Source organism: Solanum stenotomum, chromosome 10 (assembly GCF_019186545.1).
Source record: "Solanum stenotomum isolate F172 chromosome 10, ASM1918654v1, whole genome shotgun sequence".
Lineage (NCBI taxonomy): Eukaryota > Viridiplantae > Streptophyta > Magnoliopsida > Solanales > Solanaceae > Solanum > Solanum stenotomum.
The window spans coordinates 56,159,318-56,178,860 of NC_064291.1; the positions used below are offsets into that span (position 1 = coordinate 56,159,318).

A 19,543-nucleotide genomic window follows, 5' to 3' on the forward strand; every position below is an offset into this window, starting at 1 on the left:
GGAGGTTTTTCGTCAAATTCTAGAACCCAAATATAAAAATTGCATAGTTTTTTTTTTTTTTAAAGCTCTCAAATGACGGCCAAAATTAATTTCAATTTTGGTCTAAGAGGACTCCTTCAAACTATGTTTTATTATATTTTTTGTAATTGCATTTTTAAAAAAATAAGAAGAAGAATATGTAACCTTATATATCTAACAACAACAAATGTTTCGTTTTCATAACCAAATTTACATAAGTAGCATAGACAGCATAGTTTGTACTTTATAAAACTTCCATTAGTCTACTATGTACCATCCAATATAAATGTTAAATTCAGTTACCAGGAGCTATCAACTTTGATAATACAGCTAATTATGTATTATATTTGTTTAAATTTATATGATATAGTTGAATTGCTTTTTTAGGCGAGCGGGTGGAAAAATGTGTGTGAACACTAGAGAAAATGACCTTTCATTTAACATGTGTTCTCAAAATTCATTACTAACTTAGAGCATAACAACTTAAAGTGGCTAGAACTGAAACTCATAAACGTCATATCATGACTACGAAAGTATAAAATTGAAATCTACTATTCCATATAAAATGAGGATGTGTGCCATTTAGTGAACTTGTATTCTTGTAAGGGTAAAGTTGGCAACAATTAGAGTTAATTCTATCGACTTATTACGTGCAATTAAAGTTTTTTTTTCATTAAAGTTGAAATGAATGTTATTTTTACAATTTTCAAAAGTTGGATGAGATAATGTTGTAATAAGCCCGTTTGAATTAGCTGAATAACAATATTTGTTAAATAGTAGGCGTTGATAAGTAATTTTGAATGTTAAAATTGACATTATAAATAAACAGTTACGTTTTTAAATAATATAGGTTTGAACTAATAATAAATTTGATTTATATATTGATGAGTTATTTTTGGTAAAATGATAAATATACCCTTAAAAGGTTACAAAAATATTATTACAAATTTAAAAGTATCTTTGAAAAGAAAAAGGAGGAAAGAATATAAATATATATGTAATGAAAAGGAAATTAGAGGTTTTGTTTTGGGAAAGATACTTTAGAAAAAAAAATACCTTAAGGTGCGTGGTTGAAATTTATTCAAAAGAAAGAAAGGTATTTTGAGAAATTAGGAAAATATTGAAGATAAAATAGTAATAAAAAATAAAAAGTGTTATGAATATTTGTTGTGGTGGGATGATTTGAGATTCTTCAACCTTTATCAGGTTTCAAGTTTGAATCCTTAGAAATGAAAAGGATCTTATTAGGAGTGTTGTCCTCAAAAATGAATCCTGCAAAATGCGAATCTAAATTTAGTCGAACTCCAATACCATATCGACGATTAGGTAGAAAATTAAAAATATAAACACCCTTTTAATTACACTACACAACGCGAGTTCAAATTTACTCAAAACCTAACTTAATAATAAACACCAAATGGAAAACTAAAAACGAAATTATCTTCATCTCATAAAATTACAATATAGTTGAAGTCTAAGAGGCTCTCTAGAAAGTCAATTTTATCAATTCAACACGTCTAAGCCATAGAAAATTAATAACATAGACACAAAAACTAAAAAAATTATATATGTGGCTATGAACATTTTCCACAAAAAGTGTCTCAATCAAACCATATAACTAAAACTATACTATATAAATAAACACAACTCCTTTATAACTTTTCAATTAAAAAAAAACACATTATTTTTTTCTCTAAATTGCAAAAATGGCCACTGATCAAAAATACCCACTAGCACCATCAAATATTATGCCAAGAAGTGATGCAGAATTTGCTACAAATAATTTCCAATCAAATAATCAAAGAAGGAAGAAAAAACTCAGAACTACTTTTCTTCTCACAATTTTCCTTACTGGAATTATTCTTCTATTTTGCTTCACATTTCTTCGAATTAAATCGCCTAAAATCAGGATCGAGAATATCAGAATAACGAACGATGGTGATGGAAGAATTAATTTCTCAGCGCAAGTTTTTTTAAGAAATCGGAATTTTTGGCGTTACGGTTATGATAGTACTTTAGGTACTATTAATACTGCAGAACGTACAACTATTGGACAATTTGTTATTCCCGATGGAGAAGTTCGACGTCGTTCGACGAAAAAAGTTTATGTTATGGCAAATATTATTTTGCCTTCAAGTCTTAATAATACTTCTGGGATTTTACCAGTGATTAGTAAAGCTAAAATGAGAGGGAAAGTGAAAGTGTTTAGAGTATTTAGGTGGAAAAAAACTGTGGATTTGAGTTGTACTATGTCTATTAATTTGACAATTAGTGCAATTCAGGATCTTGATTGCCAGTGATAATAATAATAATAAATGGGATTTATTTTCTTTTTAAAAAAAAATGGAAGTTTTACAAACTAATTTTTATGTATTTATTAATTTTCATGATTTGGTTGTTGTATAGTTATATGTGTTTTTCTTTGATTGTTTTTTGTTTATACAGTGCAAGGTTCTATTTTGTACTATTACATTATTTGATATTTTTGAATTATAAAACATAACTTTTAATTTTGGTTTTTCCATATGTTAATTCAAACAAATATAATGGTTTTAATTATAGGAATTAAGTCATGAGGCATAAGTTGTGTAGTAAGTTTAGAGAATTTTTATCTTGCTTGGTATAAGTATGTGGGAATTAAGTTATACTTTTTATGACATAATTTGTAGGTTATGAATTGAATTTTTGCCTCTATTGGCATAATTATGTTGGAATAAGTTATGTAACATATATTGTATCATATTATGATAGAAAACTATAAACTTACACCGAACAAAAAATGTGTTTTTTATTATTACTTATTTGGTGTTAGTGAGATTTTCGATCACTTATTATTACTTGAAGTGTTTGAAGAACAAAAATTAAAAAATCATCCAATGTGATGACAAAAAATTAAAAACTACTTCAAAACAGGAGCATTTGTGCGAATGACTCATCAAACAATTGAGCTGGGTTAAAAGAAACTCAAAATTGAAAAATTAAAATGTCCAAATTAGAAATTATGTGAATTTATGAAAATTAAATCTCAATCTTTCTCTTTTTTCAAAAAAAAAATGAAGAAGAGAAGATTGGATCATGTTGGAAAGGCCCAATAAGATAGACCCATCAAATTTTATTTCCGGCCCAAACTTGCTCTAACTTGGCAAATTTATCTGATGCTTCATTTGTTTTGTATCGTATTCTGAATTAAGAGTTTATCGGAAATAGACATAAGTGATGTCTGGATATATTCTACTTTTCTATAGTTCAAGGTAACAAGATATTAAAAAAATCGACATGAGATTCCGTACTTTAAACTGTTAAAAGCGACAGATCTACTTATAAAATTATATTGATATATTATTATTGTTATTATCAAAGCCTAACTAATAACTCGAGGAAAATCTTTTTTTTAAAACAAATGACGATGATTCTAACAGCTAAAAAGGTTTACATGAATAAAGACAAGTTTCAAGGTTAAAGTAGTTAATAGCCACTAAAAAATCTCTTTACCAAACAAAACTCATATTAGTTTCTAATAATATATTGTAAAGTTCATAAAGATATACTTATTATTTTAAGACTCGTTTCAGGAAAAAGGCATAAGTATCTTTTTAAATTATATATGAAATTTCAGATACACTTAAGTTTACGAGGATTCTATTACTCCTAAAAAAATTATATTTTTTTACACTTTGTATGTTGACGTCGAACTACAAGCCAATTCAATTAATTGCGATACAATAAAAATGATGTTGTTGATTTATAAGAATCAATAGATATTTTCATATGGTTATGATTTATATTTCTGTATTAACTTCCCAACATTTAATATCATGGTCCCAATAGCACACTTGGTGTAGAGTATCAAATATTTACAAAAAATGAAGATATTTTAAGACAAGTTTTATATTTTTTTATACTTTGTATGTTGACGTGGAACTACAACCCAATTCAATTAATTGTGATACAATAAAAATGATGTTATTTATTGATTTATAAGAATCAATAGATATTTTCATACGGTTATGATTTATATTTCTGTATTAACTTCCCAACATTAATATCATGGTCCCAATAGCACACTTGGTGTAGAGTATCAAATATTTACAAAAAATGAAGATATTTTAAGACAAGTTTCTCATAGATAAGTTTGAGCTACATATTTAATACAACTTAGCTCAATTTTTAGATTAATTTATAATTAAGTAAATCAATGTTGAGTTAATGGACAAATCGTTAACTTATCCAAATTTAAATGAATTAAAGGATCATATTTTCATAAAATCATTTTATCACGTCTAAATCTTGATGTCTCGTAAAAAAAATTGAATAGTCGATAAGTCACGATTCAAAGCTTAATGTCATGAGTTTTCAACATCAATGACTCTCACAAAATATTGTCATGTTGAACCCTACTTCCTTATTTACGTGTTTTTGTTTTATTAAAAGAAATTGTCTCACTTCGATTCATTAACAAAGAATGGGTCCAACCAAGAAAAGAAGAAGAATCCAAATGTATAATTTTTTCTTAAAGTTTTGAATTTTTCAATATGAAGAATTCTTGATATTTGGGTCCAAAAATAGGTTATTTTATTGGTAAAAAGATGATTCTTATGCTCCAACGAGGTGCAATCTTTTATAATATAGTAGAATAATATTATTTATTTTATATGCTCAAATAGAATAATATTCATGGTAGCTTCCCGTGAAGTCTTCGTGTTGCATTTTTCTTTAATTAAAATTTGTTTATCCGTCTATCTAGTTATATTATGTAACAAATTTTAGTTATCTAGTTATTTAACTATCTGAACTTTTATATTGTTAACAAAGATTCGATTCTATGTTTTATAATTTCTGTCTCTCCTATTATCAATTTTATTTTATTTTTTAAAAGAGAAACATTAATGGCAGCTTCAAATTGATGGAATTGGAAGTAGCAAAATTTAATACATATAAAGACAACCAACCCCACTTTAAATTAAAATCAATAGGACACACAACTTGACTTGGCCTAAGTCATCCACTAACTACCTTTCAACTGCCTTTCTATTTCTTCATTCACATTCATATCATCAATAAATAAATATTATAAAACTAATTCAAAATTTAGATTCGATGAATTCAATTTTAAAGATTTTGGTCAAGTTTTCTTGGAAAAAAAAATAATGTTTTGAGTAGTAGTAGAGACAATTTTCAGATAGAAAAGTAGTTTTTTTTCGAAGCACTAACTAAATATACCTTTTGGAATTACAAATTTAAATTTATTATCTATCGTTAATTTAATAATTTTTTTGACATATATATCTATATTTCGTATCGAAAAATATCATGTTCGAATTCATTTCCCAATAGGCAGAATGTCATCATCCACTTTCTAGACTTCCTTATATATGTCCATAACAAATTAAACAAGAGAACAAAGAGAAATTCAATTTATAACTTTAGCTCCTCTTTAGTCTATTTTCCCCAACCAAATTCATGGCCCAAGATAGCCATATCATCCCTCTTGCACCACCAAGAGCATATCCGAAAAGCGATCAAGGTCTGAATCTCAGTAAATCGATCAATTATTACAACAACCACAACAACAAGAATCAAAAAAGCGGCAAGTGCTTTGTGTTTTTTCTATCTACTATCGTCATACTAAGCATAATCATGCTAATTTTCTCGATGATATTTTTTCGATTCAAATCTCCATCTTTTGAGCTAGACAACATCAACGTGCAAAATCTTCGATTTTCAAATTCTACTAATTCGTCTTCGTTCAACATGAACATGGGAGGTGAAATCATCGTAGACAACGATAACTTTGGTCAAATTAATTATCAAGATAGTAGTATGAGTGTTTTTTTATACGATAATGTCACGATTGGTATCGCGAACGTTAACGTGGGTCGGGTCGAAGCTAGAAAATCCAAGAGAATTGGAATTTCATTACAATTGAGAACAAATTATCAATTGAATTATAGTTATGGGAATTTGAGCAGTGATATAAATTCAAGAATGTTGAAATTGACAAGTTTTGGTGAGTTTAGGGGAAAAGTGAAGGCTATGAAGATTATTAGTAAACATAAAACATCAATAATGAATTGTACTATGAATTTAAATTTGACAAGCCAAGCAATTCAAGATCTCCTATGCAGTTGATATTTATTTATTTATTTATTTTTCTAGTGTATATTTTGGCTTGATTTTTTTATTTACTATTTTTTTGACTTGTGATTTACAGGATTTCTTGTATAATATATAGAGAGCATAAAAAAGACTTTTCCTTTTTTTGCCTTGTTAATTTTTATCCTCAACTTCATATTCTTTGATTTCTCATGACCTCGCAACTAAGAAGGAGGTTCACTTCTTAAAACATCTTATATATGTAGGCGGAAATAAGAAATGAAAGTCAAATTTATCCCGAAAACAACAAAAATAACAACACAGTTTAGTATGTTATACACAATAAGTATATATAGTAAGCAAAATCGTACAAAAAGAAATATTCAATCCTCCGGAGTGGCGGGACGTGGGGTGATTGATATTATCCTCCGGAGTCAGAATTTCTTATTTTCGGGGTAAATATATCAAATTCGATTAATTATTAACGAGTAATGTTAATGTAGGTGATGTAGACAAAAAGTAGATTACATAAACAAATAGATAATTATGATTCCATAACACAAGGTGAAACTCCTTGTAAGAAACATTTTTCCGCTAATAAGTCTTATGCCATATGAATTTGAATTATTTAATTGGACAAATAAATGTAGGATATCATATGATTAATTAGACGAATTAAAAAGGAATAGAGGAGTTATCAATGATAATTTTCACACTAGACATGTAAGACTTTTTATCAAAAGTAGATGCAAAATGAGATTGCATCGTAGTAATTTATTACTACATAAATTTATAATGGTCCTATATATCTATCAAAAAAGTAGCTATCAACTTGTTGGGAACTTTGTCATCTAACTTTATCTTGTGTTTTAATATACATTTCCCTTTCGATTAAGTAAGCCGATTTATGATTGTATTCACTAGCTAAATATACATAAAGTATACATATTATAATTAGAAAATACATTTTGTGTGGATACACAAGTGTATACGCTTCTTTTCCACTGGATGTTTGGTATCCGCATTCCACATTGAAACTCTCATTAAATTCGAATCTTGCACCACAAATCTCATGTAATTACATGTAAATCTTTATATATGTATAATTTTGTAAGACTCTTGTTATANAAGACATATATATATATATATATATATAAATTCACTAATAAAATACACAGCCTAATAACAGGAGAAGACCCAAATAGCGAATTAGTAGTTTTACAAAATAATGCATTAATAAAACTAAAACAACTTAGTATTACAAATTGGAGCCATATAAAAAACTTTTTAAAAGACTATTTTTACTATTGCGCTATAAGCGGCAATGCGTTTGACCAAAGCTTGGGAAAAAAGCTTTTTAACAAACTCCCTGGAGCCTTAGGAAGAGAAATAGAAGAAAAATGGAGCAAAAGAGAAGGAGTTATGCAAAATCCAAATGTTAATTGGTCTATTGGACATAAAATACATCATGTTATGGAAATATTACAAGAAAAGTGTACAAATATACAAATACAAAAAACAATTAAAATAAAATGAGACAGATTTTTGTAAAAATATATATACAACGCAAAGCTATGATCAAGGTACACCAAAAAGAAAATACAAAAAGACATATCAAAATAACCAAGACTACAAACCAAGGAAAAAATATTATCTAAGGAAATCTACGGCAAGAAAGCCTTATCTAAATAAAGATAGACATGTGAGAAAGCATAATAATAATAGAATCTATAAAAATAGACTATCTATCTAAATGTTCTTCACTTCCACATGTAAAACAAGATAGTCTATTTTTATAGATTCTATTATTATTATGCTTTCTCACATGTCTATCTTTATTTAGATAAGGCTTTCTTGCCGTAGATTTCCTTAGATAATATTTTTTTCTTGGTTTGTAGTCTTGGTTATTTTGATATGTCTTTTTGTATTTTCTTTTTGGTGTACCTTGATCATAGTTTTGCGTTGTATATATATTTTTACAAAAACCTGTCTCATTTTGTTTTAATTGTTTTTGTATTTGTATATTTGTACACTTTTCTTGTAATATTTTCATAACATGCTGTATTTTATGTCCAACAGACCAATTAGCATTTGAATTTTGCATAACTCCTTCTCTTTTGCTCCATTTTTCTTCTATTTCTCTTCCTAAGGCTCCAGGGAGTTTGTTAAAAAGCTTTTTTCCCAAGCTTTGGTCAAACGCATTGCCGCTTATAGCGCAATAGTAAAAATAGTCTTTTAAAAAGTTTTTTATATGGCTCCAATTTGTAATTCTAAGTTGTTCTAGTTTTATTAATGCATTCTTTTGTAAAACTACTAATCCGCTATTTGGGTCTTCTCCTGTTATTAGGCTGTGTATTTTATTAGTGAAATTATACGGGTTTCATCCCATATTTACTAGTTCTTGGAATTCTTGAGGGTAAGCTACCTTGTACGCTTCCCATACTCCTTTGATTGATTCTCCTAAAAAGGTTTCCATGTATCTATACATAGTTTCTGCATCTGTTTCACTATAATGATGTATGTAATCTGCTACCACTATTCCTTTCCATACATCTATTACTGAGTTCCATAATTGAGGGTCATGAGGTGCTATATTTAATATTTTACCTCTATCTCCTCCGTCTTGAAGCTTAATAGGGCCTTCTATTGGCATTCTTATTCCTATTGGTCTAACCATTTCTGTTTCTGTTGCCGGGTCTTGCCTATATACCCTGTGACGTGATAAATTACCTATAGTATATTCTACTGGTGTTATGGGGGTTGTCTTTTGAAAGGGACTTGAACTAGAAGAAGCGGTTTTCATGAATTCTTTTAGACTGCGTGTTGTCTTGTCATCGCTCTCTTCTTGGGTGTCCTCTTTTTGTTTATACCCATAATTATCTATTCTAAATTTGCATTCTTTAAAGTGTCTTTCTATTGTAGAGATATCTATTTTTCCTAATTTACAACCTTTACATTTAAACAAAGTTGTTTTATTTTCTTGATGTAATTCTTTAGCCTTTGCTATCGATAAGTCTACTTCGTAGTCTTCTTCATTTATATTTTGAATATTCATACCTTCCATATTGATGGTTGATTCATTATCTTCTAAATCTTCTTCTATTTCCTTTTGATCTGTATATTTATAATCAGTGAATCTGATTGATGTCTCTCCTTTAGTATTAGAGTATGTGAGATGGTCGTTTTGTCGTAATACTTTTTTTTTACAGAATTTTTCTAAATTTCATTCTCTACTTGCATATTCTTTTGAATTTATTTTTAAAGGGTTCATTAATTTGATTCCTTTATTTCCCATTATACTTACTGCATCGTCTATCTTTATTTTAAACCTTGAACTGCTGTTGGTAGCTAATTTTTCTATAAAGCCAACACAAACTAAAAGATTGTTTCCACAGTTCATTTCTTCGTAACCTTTGGTTTGTATGCTTATTTTTATGTATTTTCCAAACTCTTTTCAATTTATCATAAAATCTGGACTACAGTAAAAAATTCCTCCATTAATACTCATGTCTACTTCTGTTAAACCTATTATTGATCTTTTAGACTCTGACCATCTGCTATCGTATAAAGTAATCAGTACTTTAGTACCCAAATTTTTTCTAGTTAAGCCTTTGAGCCCAATTACTATCAATCCCATGTGCATGAGATTCATTCGTCTTTTTTGTATTTCTTGCATAGATTCTTTACTAATTAAATTTATACTCTCACTATCGTTTTCTGATACACTTAACTGTTCTTCTCTATAATGTCTGTACAGATGTGTTGTTGACGAGAAAAAAACCTGTATTATAGAGAACTTGTGGATTTAATAGTTTAATTTATTTTGTTTGAATATTTCTATGTCTCTATCTACATCTATTAGTTCATCCAACTAATGACTACTACTTGGTCTAGATGAATTATTCATTATTCTAGCTAGCATATTGTTTCCTAATCTATCTTGAGAGAAACTGGTCCTTTATTTTTCTTGGAAATTTCTATTCCTGTTTGAAAAAATGTCCATGTTTTTTCTTTTCTTGTAAGTCTATCTTTTTGAGGGGTGATTTCAGTTCTTTTGAGTTGTTCTATTAAGGCTTGTATATCGTTTTCTTGCTTATCTTCCTTAGTATGGACTTTTGTTTCTAATAGGCTATCTAATTTTTTATTTATTTCAGTTATTTGGTCTTCTAGGTTTTTATTTAATTCTAATAAAGCAAAAATTATTAGATTGTTTTGTTTTACACTTATTAGGTTTGTTTTGCCTGATGGAGTATAATCTGATAATCTTTCAGGGTTAGCTTGAAATTGTGCTGTTTTTCTAAGAACTTCTTTATAAAAGAGATTGTTCATGAAAGGGTTAAGTCTTTAAGCTTGCCTAATTCTTTCTTAATTTCTTTTGTTTCTTTATAAAGGTTTTCTAGTTGATTATATATTGTTTCTAGTGGATTGTTATCAGTTATTTTATTTGCTACTATGGTTTGTACCTTAGAGATTATGTCACTCCCCGAGCCTACACCCTGGGCGGGACCGGCACCCGGAGTCCATTTCTGGCCCCAAGCGAACCCTTGGCCTGGTTTTCTTGACTCAGCGAAAACCTAACTCAACAGAATAACTCAATGCCATGCAAAGACATAAACAACTTAACTGATAAAGATCTGGCCCGAAAGGGCAACTCGAGTCTCAAAATAGAATATTTACATATATACATATAGATGAGAGACTCAATACTAGCTGACTGACTGTCTGTCAGTCTATGAAGCCTCTAAAATACTGAGATGGATGTTGGGACAGACCTCGCAACATCCTAATAAAACAAAAACTAAGAACACAAAATAATTGAGTCCTCCGAAATGCAAGGAGGCTCACCACTGACTCTGGAGTGTTCAGCTGGATCAACGACATGCAGGATGCTGATCCGGGGTACCTGAATCTGTATCATCAAACGATGCAGGCCAACTGGCATCAGTACATGGAATGTACGAGTATGCGAGCTGGAAAACTAAGCAACAAAGGCTAGAAGGAAATCTGGAAGAAACTGAATAGCTTACCCGGCTCAACTCAACTCAACCTGACTGACTTCTTTCAATATAAGGCAATTTAAAACAAGTGCGATATAAAGAAAGACTGTTTAAAACATGATATAAACTCTGTGTGTATACAAAGACACAATAAGCCTGAAATGTATATAAAAATACAATGAACTGACGTATATAAAAATACAATAATCTTTGTGTATGAAAATACAATAACTGTTGTGAGAGTTTCTTTAACCGACAACCATCACATAAGAGCTATAGTGATGATACAGCGATCGACCTCACGCTGCCAGAGCATCTTATACCCGGCCAAAGGTATAAGACCTGAACTGCCTAATGGATCCACTAGCCTAATCTGAAAAGGATTCATCTAAAAAGTATGATCATTTTCTACCCATGGTGGCTAACATGGTTCTATGGGGGCTGTGGGTTCTTTGAAGGCTCCCCCAATTCGGTGCTCGATACTACTCCCAAAAATGTACTGGCTCTTATGTTTTTTAAAACATATTTATTCCTGCTGATATGAGATAATTACTCAAAAACTAGTCCGAAGGCTCTTTGGAAATCTCAGTTTCCAACCTTGTTTAGATGTAAAGACATTTCTTTAAAACTTCTTTGGGAATACATAGTTCCCTAATAACTTTGAGAAATGAACTCAACTTTAAACTCTTGACTCTTTTCTCTTTACTTGACTTGCAACTTGAGCCTTAGAATGAAGTTAAAACGTTCAATAAAGACTCTTGAAAAGCTTGGAGGACTTGCTTGAACTAACTTCTTAACTTCTAAGCTTGACTTCTAATTTCACTTGACTTCTAACTCGACTTGACTTGGAAACTAACTTCACTTGAATTGGAAACTAACTTCACTTGACTTGGAAACTAACTTCACTTGAATTGGAAACTAACTTCACTTGACTTGGATTATGAATTCAAGGGTAATGATTTGTGTTTGGAAAGACCCCATGATGATTAGGAATAATTTAGGACAGCTAAACTTTAATAAGAATTTTGAAATTTAAATTCTGAAAACAGGGCAGATTTTGTTCGCAAAGGAAATACAGTTGCAACGCAGACTTGTTTCCCTGAAAGCAGCCTGACTTTTCTCCTTCATGTTGCCAACTCTAACCCTCTTAACTTCAAAGGTTCTTTTCTCAAATACTTGGGGTCATAAACCCCTGAACATACAGTGGATTCCACTAAAAAACACAACTAAATCCTGTCCAAATCAGCAAAAACTTCCACAACACAACCAACAACTTCAACAACCAAAATAAATCTTTTCTTGGAATTAAAAACGAGTTGGTGTGTGGGGGTATGAACCAACCAACACTAAGGATCATAAAATCCCTCAATATACAATAGATTTCAGCTCAAGAACACAACCAAATCATGTCCCACAACCAACAATAACTTCCACAACACAACTAACAACATCAGCAACAACTAACAACTTCAACAACAAATCCAATCTTTTCTCAAATCATAAAATGAGCTTGATGTGTTGGGGAAATGATCAACCCACACTAAAGAACTCACATACCTTGATAGGGATCACCCCCGACGAAAAATCCACGATGATCTCCTTGATTGCTCTTCTCTTTCTCCTCTTTCTTCTCTTCTTCCTCTCTTCTCTCCCAAGCCCTAGCTCTTTACTCTTTAAAAAAAATGAGACAAACTGATCTAAAATCAGTCTAACACTTTAATATAACCAAAACAATTGATTTGCAAAAAGACCAAAATGCCCTTAAATTTCCGGACGGACTCCCTGCCAACTGCCCCAACTTTCAAAGGGCATAACTCTCTCATACGAACTCGGAATCGAGCAAACTCGGTGGCGTTGGAAAGATCGTTCCACAAGCTTCACCACCTTTTATGGAAATACTCCTAACTCATCCTGAACTAGGAGTTATGACTACTCAAAGTTGGCCAAAAACTCACAAATTTCCAGCTTTTAAATTTTCCCAAAAATGACTATTTCCAAATTCAAGCTTCTTCATATTCATTTCAAATTGCCGGATGTTACAGATTATATCTAGTTGTTGATTTTTTAGAAAGTCGAAATTTTGTTATATTTTCTCTAATGATTTGTTTTGTTATGCTGCAAGTTTTCTATGGTCTCTATTATCTTTAGAAATCTATCATCTTTGGACTGACTATGTTCTGCTAAATTTATTATTAAATCTGTAATAGTATTTAAATGTTGATTCTCACTATGTAAGATATGGTCTCCTTCTGCGAAATTACACTTAAGTAAAGATCCATTTTAGTTTTTAATATTTCTTTACTAAAACTATTTCTAAATCTAAGTATTCTAATCTCTTAACACTTCTTATTATGCTAAATATAAGGTTCTGTTTTTACAATCTTGTGTTTCTATTCTAATTTCTTTTATGTAGTGATAAACTCTAGCTCCTATAGTAGGTATTTGTAAATCTATTTGTTTTATTTCCTGGCGTATATACAATATTTGTGAAGATGTCAATAAATCTGAAAATAACCTTAATTGTTCTATCAGAAAATCGTATATATCTATATAGTTCTGTCTTATTTTCAATAGATACCAATGATATTCCTGGTTAATTATAATCTGTTTTTCGTATGGCCTGAATCTTTTCTTATATATTCTAGATGACATATATATTATTATTTGTATTTAGGTTGAGTGCTATGTTGCTTATCCTAAAGATAATACTAATTTACTAATATAGTTCCTTTGAACCCATATGCATCTATTTGCGTGTTGGATGTTACTCTCTATGATATGTAGTTTCCACTTTAATGCACTTAATAGCTCTGGGTTGATCAAGGTTGGTCGATTTGGTGAATATAGACCCCCGTGATTACAAAGTCTGTCTGTTAAGTCTCTTGTTTCTAATATTTCTAAATATAGGGTTAGAGCCTCTTTTATTTTTAGCCACTCGAATTTAGTCTGTAATTCTCTATATAAGTACCAATAATTTAACCCTAATTGGTTGGGAAAAGAGTGTTTTTTCATATATTATAAATTTATTATTTAACTGGTATCAGAGCGAGAAGGTTTTAGGTACACTTTTTTTTTTGAAAGGGAAGGGGAATATGTAAACTACGAACTCTTACAATCTTACAAGAACTAAATCAGTTTTTCTTCTACTCAATGCTCTGCTTACACTTCGCTATGTTTCTCTTCTTGCAAATGGTTCTATTTATAGGAGTAGATCCGGATTTGAAGTTCGGATTTCAAATTCTGAAAAAACTTTCTTTTCGTATCGGGTGCTCTTTGGACCCCATCGTCACATGGCTTTGTGAAACTTTTTCAAAATTAAATGGTCCTTCTTTGTCTTCTTGTGATAGTGGAGTCGTCTTTATTAGTAGTGGACAGGTAGTTGAGTCTGTAGTGGACATGTAGTAGAGTCTTTTTTATCATAATGGTTGGTGATGTTATTGCTTACATATTTGTTACTGAGTATGATTTTACAACATATCTTTACAAACACAGCCTATTATATTTTACAAATAACCTGATTATTAGTTATAAATTTAAAACATAATTTACTATATTTAAACGTATTTTAACTGGTATCAGAGCGAGAAGGTTTTGGGTACACATTGTTTAAGAATACAAATTAGTTTCAGTTAATAGATATAGTATTTTATAATATATGAAAAAACACCCTTTTGCCAACCAATTAAGGTTGTTCTTAGAAAAACAACACAATTTCAAGCTAATCCTGAAGGATTATCAGATTATTTTTCACCAGGCAAAACAGACCTAATAAGTGTAAAACAAAACATTCTAATAATTTTTGCTTTATTAGAATTAAATAAAAACCTAGAAGACCAAATAACTAAAATAAATAAAAAAATTAGATAGTCTATTAGAAACAAAAGTCCCTACTGAGGAAGATAAGCAAGAAAACGATATACAAGCCTTAATAGAACATCTCAAAAGAACTGAAATCACCCCTCAAAAAGATAGACTTACAAGAAAAGAAAAAGCATGGACATTTTTTGAAACAGGAATAGAAATTCCCAAGAAAGACAAAGAAAATAACCATTTACTAAGAGTAATTTAAACATTATATTAACATTATAGTAATATAATCATTATATTAAACATTCATAATAAATGTACATAATAATATCTACATGATATAGGGAGAAATTTACGAAGATCTAGAAAACTAATAACTACTTACATGATAATGGCCGGAATGAGGTTTCCCTTTCGGGAGTCCCCGGGTGACCTTGCAGCTACTTGAAAATTAAAACACTCACACACTTTGTACACAAACACTTACTCACTCTTTATATATATACTAGATTCTTAAGGCCCGTGATACGGGCCCAATATAATCAATTATTAATCATTATTTGACAAATATTAAAAGGTATTTCTATAGCATTCTGTATTAAAAAAATTTAGTATTAAAAAATATCAAAAAATAACCATCAAAGAATATAGTGCATTGAATGGTGTTTCTCCTTCTTTAATTAAATATCTTAATTTTGAGTTTTGGATATAAAAAAAATTCTTAATAGAGAGCTCTATATCCGAATGGGCAACTCCAATATAAATATCGAATATTGAATAAAAATAATAAATTAAAGTAATCCAATAATATTTTAAAGTATAATTGATATTAGCGATGGGTAGATTCATTTTTTAAGTTGTAAAACTCTGAAGTATAATATTCAATTTATTTATTTATATTACTATAAGACACAAATTTAGTAGGATTCAAAGTTAATTTGTCTGTTAGATTGGATTATATCTTATATAAAAATCATGAATCATTATGTATTATCATCTTGAAATCTATCATATTCATTTCAATTAATTTGTCGAATTTTTCTTTATAATCTATTAAAAAGTAATGACCCTTTTCTTTTCTTAGTTCCAACTCCACATAACATATTTAAGATCACAAGATTAAAAGACATTTACTATATTTCACATATTTAAAATTTAAAATCAAAGATTCAAAAATTTTCCTTAATTTCTTAAACGTCATGCCAAGTCAATATAGAACAAACACATTGAAACAGAGAGATTAATATTTTTTATTTATCACTCATACATAAAAATTAGAACTAAGAAGCATGTTTCACTATTACATGAAGTTCTATATATGCATAATTTGTCTTAATGAACATAATTTTTTTAGCATGATACAAATGTGTTTTTTTGGTTCTCTTTTTTCATGCACAATAACTTATAGGAACAAGTATTTTTGTTATTTTTATCAGTTTAGTGGAAAATTTTCAAACAATCTGAAAACATAAATGCATTTTCTCAGTTTTAAAAAAATCTATTTAGAATTAAATGTTAAATTAGCATGATATTTTAATACAGAGATCATTACATATCGTATTGATTTCCTCATCCAGATATTTTATCTTATTCCAAAATTTATTCATAATTTTTAAAATTACTATTAATCATTTGCTATTTTTGTCATCTCTTTCTAAATATTAATCTACTTAAATTTATTTTACTTCTCTAATTAATGTATTGATTTTTCATGTGTTCCGATTCTTAACTTCCTATTTCAAACAAAAGAATAGCAATATTAAGTAAATAAAGTAAACAATCTGATTAATCTTAAAATTTAAAATATTCTATTATCAAAATATTCTTATCATTAATGTACGTAAATTGAACACGAAAAATACTTATTATTTCTCTTTAATATTTGATTCGCAAAATTTTAAAACTATTTATTTAAAAATTTAGTTAGTTTCTTAGTTTACTTTAATTTCATTTAATTTATCTATCCATTTTATTTATTAATTTTTATTTTTATGCTCCCTAATTAAAATATTTTTATTTTTTAATACATTTTAAATCATGTTTGTTTCTTTTTATATTTATTTTAGTGCAAAAAGTAAAGGTGTTAATTAAATGTAAATTGATTTAATAAATGGGTCCCACCATTTTTAGATAGTACGGCTACTTATGATATTTTTTATGTTTTTCATAATAGAAAGTACACGTAACCATTATAATAATAGCAACTTGGTTGGGTATTTGGGAAATTCAATAATTTTGCGGCAGAAAGTACAATTGTTTTAAGCTAATAATTTTGGTAAAATGACAAAAGTGCCCCTGGTCGTCATAATTTGTATAGTTGACTAAGAAAAAATTTGTGTGAATTTCCTTTTCTCTCTTTGATTTTCATTCTCGAGTTTTCTTTTTGAAATTTGTAATAATTCACTTAAAAGTTCTCATTGCAAGAATTGTATAGAAGACAAAGAAAAAAATAAACAAAAAGATATGGGTAATAAAATAGAAGGAGCATACATGTAGAGACGAAGATAAGTGAGAGAGTAATTTCTAGAATGAATATAGTGTGAGAAAAATAATTTTAGGCAATTTCTAGAATAAAGATAGTGGGAAGATAATTCTAGAATTACCTATGCTGGTCTATGGTACCCACTTGGAGTTACCAATCAGATTTCAATTGACACGTGTACAACACTTTAAAGTGCAACTGAAATAGCTTCTTGTACAATTTTTACTGCGGTGGTCGTCCGGTCCTCATCATGCTTCTATATAGTAAAAATATATATACTAGATAATTTAAGGCCCGTGATACGGGCCCAATATAATTTCATATATTTTGTTGAAAAAATTACATAAATTCACAACTTAAGATATTATAATCCTCTCTCGGATACATCCCTATTTCCTCTCGGATACATTTATTCCCTCTCGGATATATACTTATCCCCTCTCGAATACATCCCTCCCCCGAAGTAATATGTCATTTGCAATGTATTGGACAACCAAGAAATGTATTCGAGAGCAATGAAAAATTCGAGATTTTTGTAATTGAGGAAACTTCCCGAATATGATGTAATTAGCCTCCAAAGATATGAGATTTAAGTACTTTATACTATTTTTTTCTTTAGTAAACAACTTCAATATATTACTTTATAATCTATTTCAAATGGTCATACGACATAAATGTGTCGTTTACAACCTAAATTGAGAAAGTTGAATTCTAAAAAATTCTATGCAACAAGGAAATAGAGAATTGTGTTAGATTATGAGTTAAAACATTTCGTGTTCGAGGAATATATAAAATGTTGATATCTTTGAAAAAGTTCATCGATCTTCATATATATTCGCAAGTAGTATCTAGTTTCCACAATGTTAGTATCTTCGTTTTGTAATATTTGCACCATAAGCTTTGCATCTGATAAAATACTAATCATTGATCAATGAATTTGTAAAGATCGATTTAAAGTCTTTCAAATCTCTATTGCTTCAACTTAAGTATATTGTGTTTGTAATTGGCTTTGTCGATGAATTTTGCGATACATTTTATTATTGTCTTCGATAAATAGAAATACTTAAAAAAAATCGATTTCTAACTTCACAACAATAAAAACAATCAAGAAAGCAACTTTATTTCTATATACAATAACAATTATCGTAATGTTATATTCTAAATATTGAAAGCATTTATTAAAAAAATATTTTTAACTCCACAACAATAAAAACAATCATGAAACAAACTTTATATTCTAAATTACATTAATTAATTTTTTTTTTTATACTACACTCTTAATATCATGCCGTAAAGAAAACTCTAAATCTTATCCGCACAAAATAACCAATATACTTTTTTTCAGGTTATTTTTTCCTAATTTATTTATTTTTTAGTTTTTTTCTTCCTCTATATTTCTCAACAAAGTCTTTTTGTATTGACTTTTTCTTTTGTTGTTCTTCTTTATTTTTTAACTACTCATTTTTTTTTAGTTTGAATTTTAATATTCATTAGAATTTGAATGTTAAACGTTTTCCTTATCAAATTTTCTTTGTTAAATAGTTTATCATATTTGATATTAAGAAAATATAGAAATCAAAATTTTATATTTTTTAATCTTTCGATGAATACATTATCAAGTTATTAATTTCTTGGTAGTCAAACACTGTTCATTCTTTTAGTCACGAAATTTGATAGTTTCTTCAAATTAATTAAAAGATATTGATACGTCATTTTAAAGACTATTTTAATAATCAAGATATGAATTTAGTGGTCATATTTTGTAACATAATATTAAAAATATGCTTACGCAATAATCCTTTAAAGTATTTCTAGGAACAAAATATTAACTATTCAAACACATTTTATTTTAATTAGTTCAAAATTTTCTTTCTAAAATATGCCAAAACAAGCTTAGCATTTATTATTGCTTGTAAGAAGTTAACTAATAGAAACTCTTCATTTTAACAAAATTACAATAATATCCTTATGGGCCCATAACAAAAGTTAAGACATGTATGGATTCTTCTAGATTTTAATTTTGACCATTAATTATACAATTATTATTTTGCCCTTAAATAATGTTAAAATTACTAAAATGTCATTGGTCGTCCTTCTCATGGCTCTTCTATATAATAGAATTATATATATATATATATATATATAT

General features: G+C 28.7%; 2 protein-coding genes across 2 annotated transcripts in view; one reads left to right on the forward strand and one right to left on the reverse strand.

The window, feature by feature from the left end:
• LOC125841284 (ABC transporter C family member 10-like) overlaps window positions 1-19,543 on the reverse strand; it is a 170,641-nt gene that overhangs the window by 17,670 nt on the left and 133,428 nt on the right. The window lies entirely within an intron of this gene.
• On the forward strand, window positions 1,725-2,318 carry LOC125843218 (late embryogenesis abundant protein At1g64065-like). The gene has a single exon (XM_049522429.1). It carries the CDS (start codon window positions 1,725-1,727, stop codon window positions 2,316-2,318), a length of 594 nt encoding a protein of 197 aa, XP_049378386.1.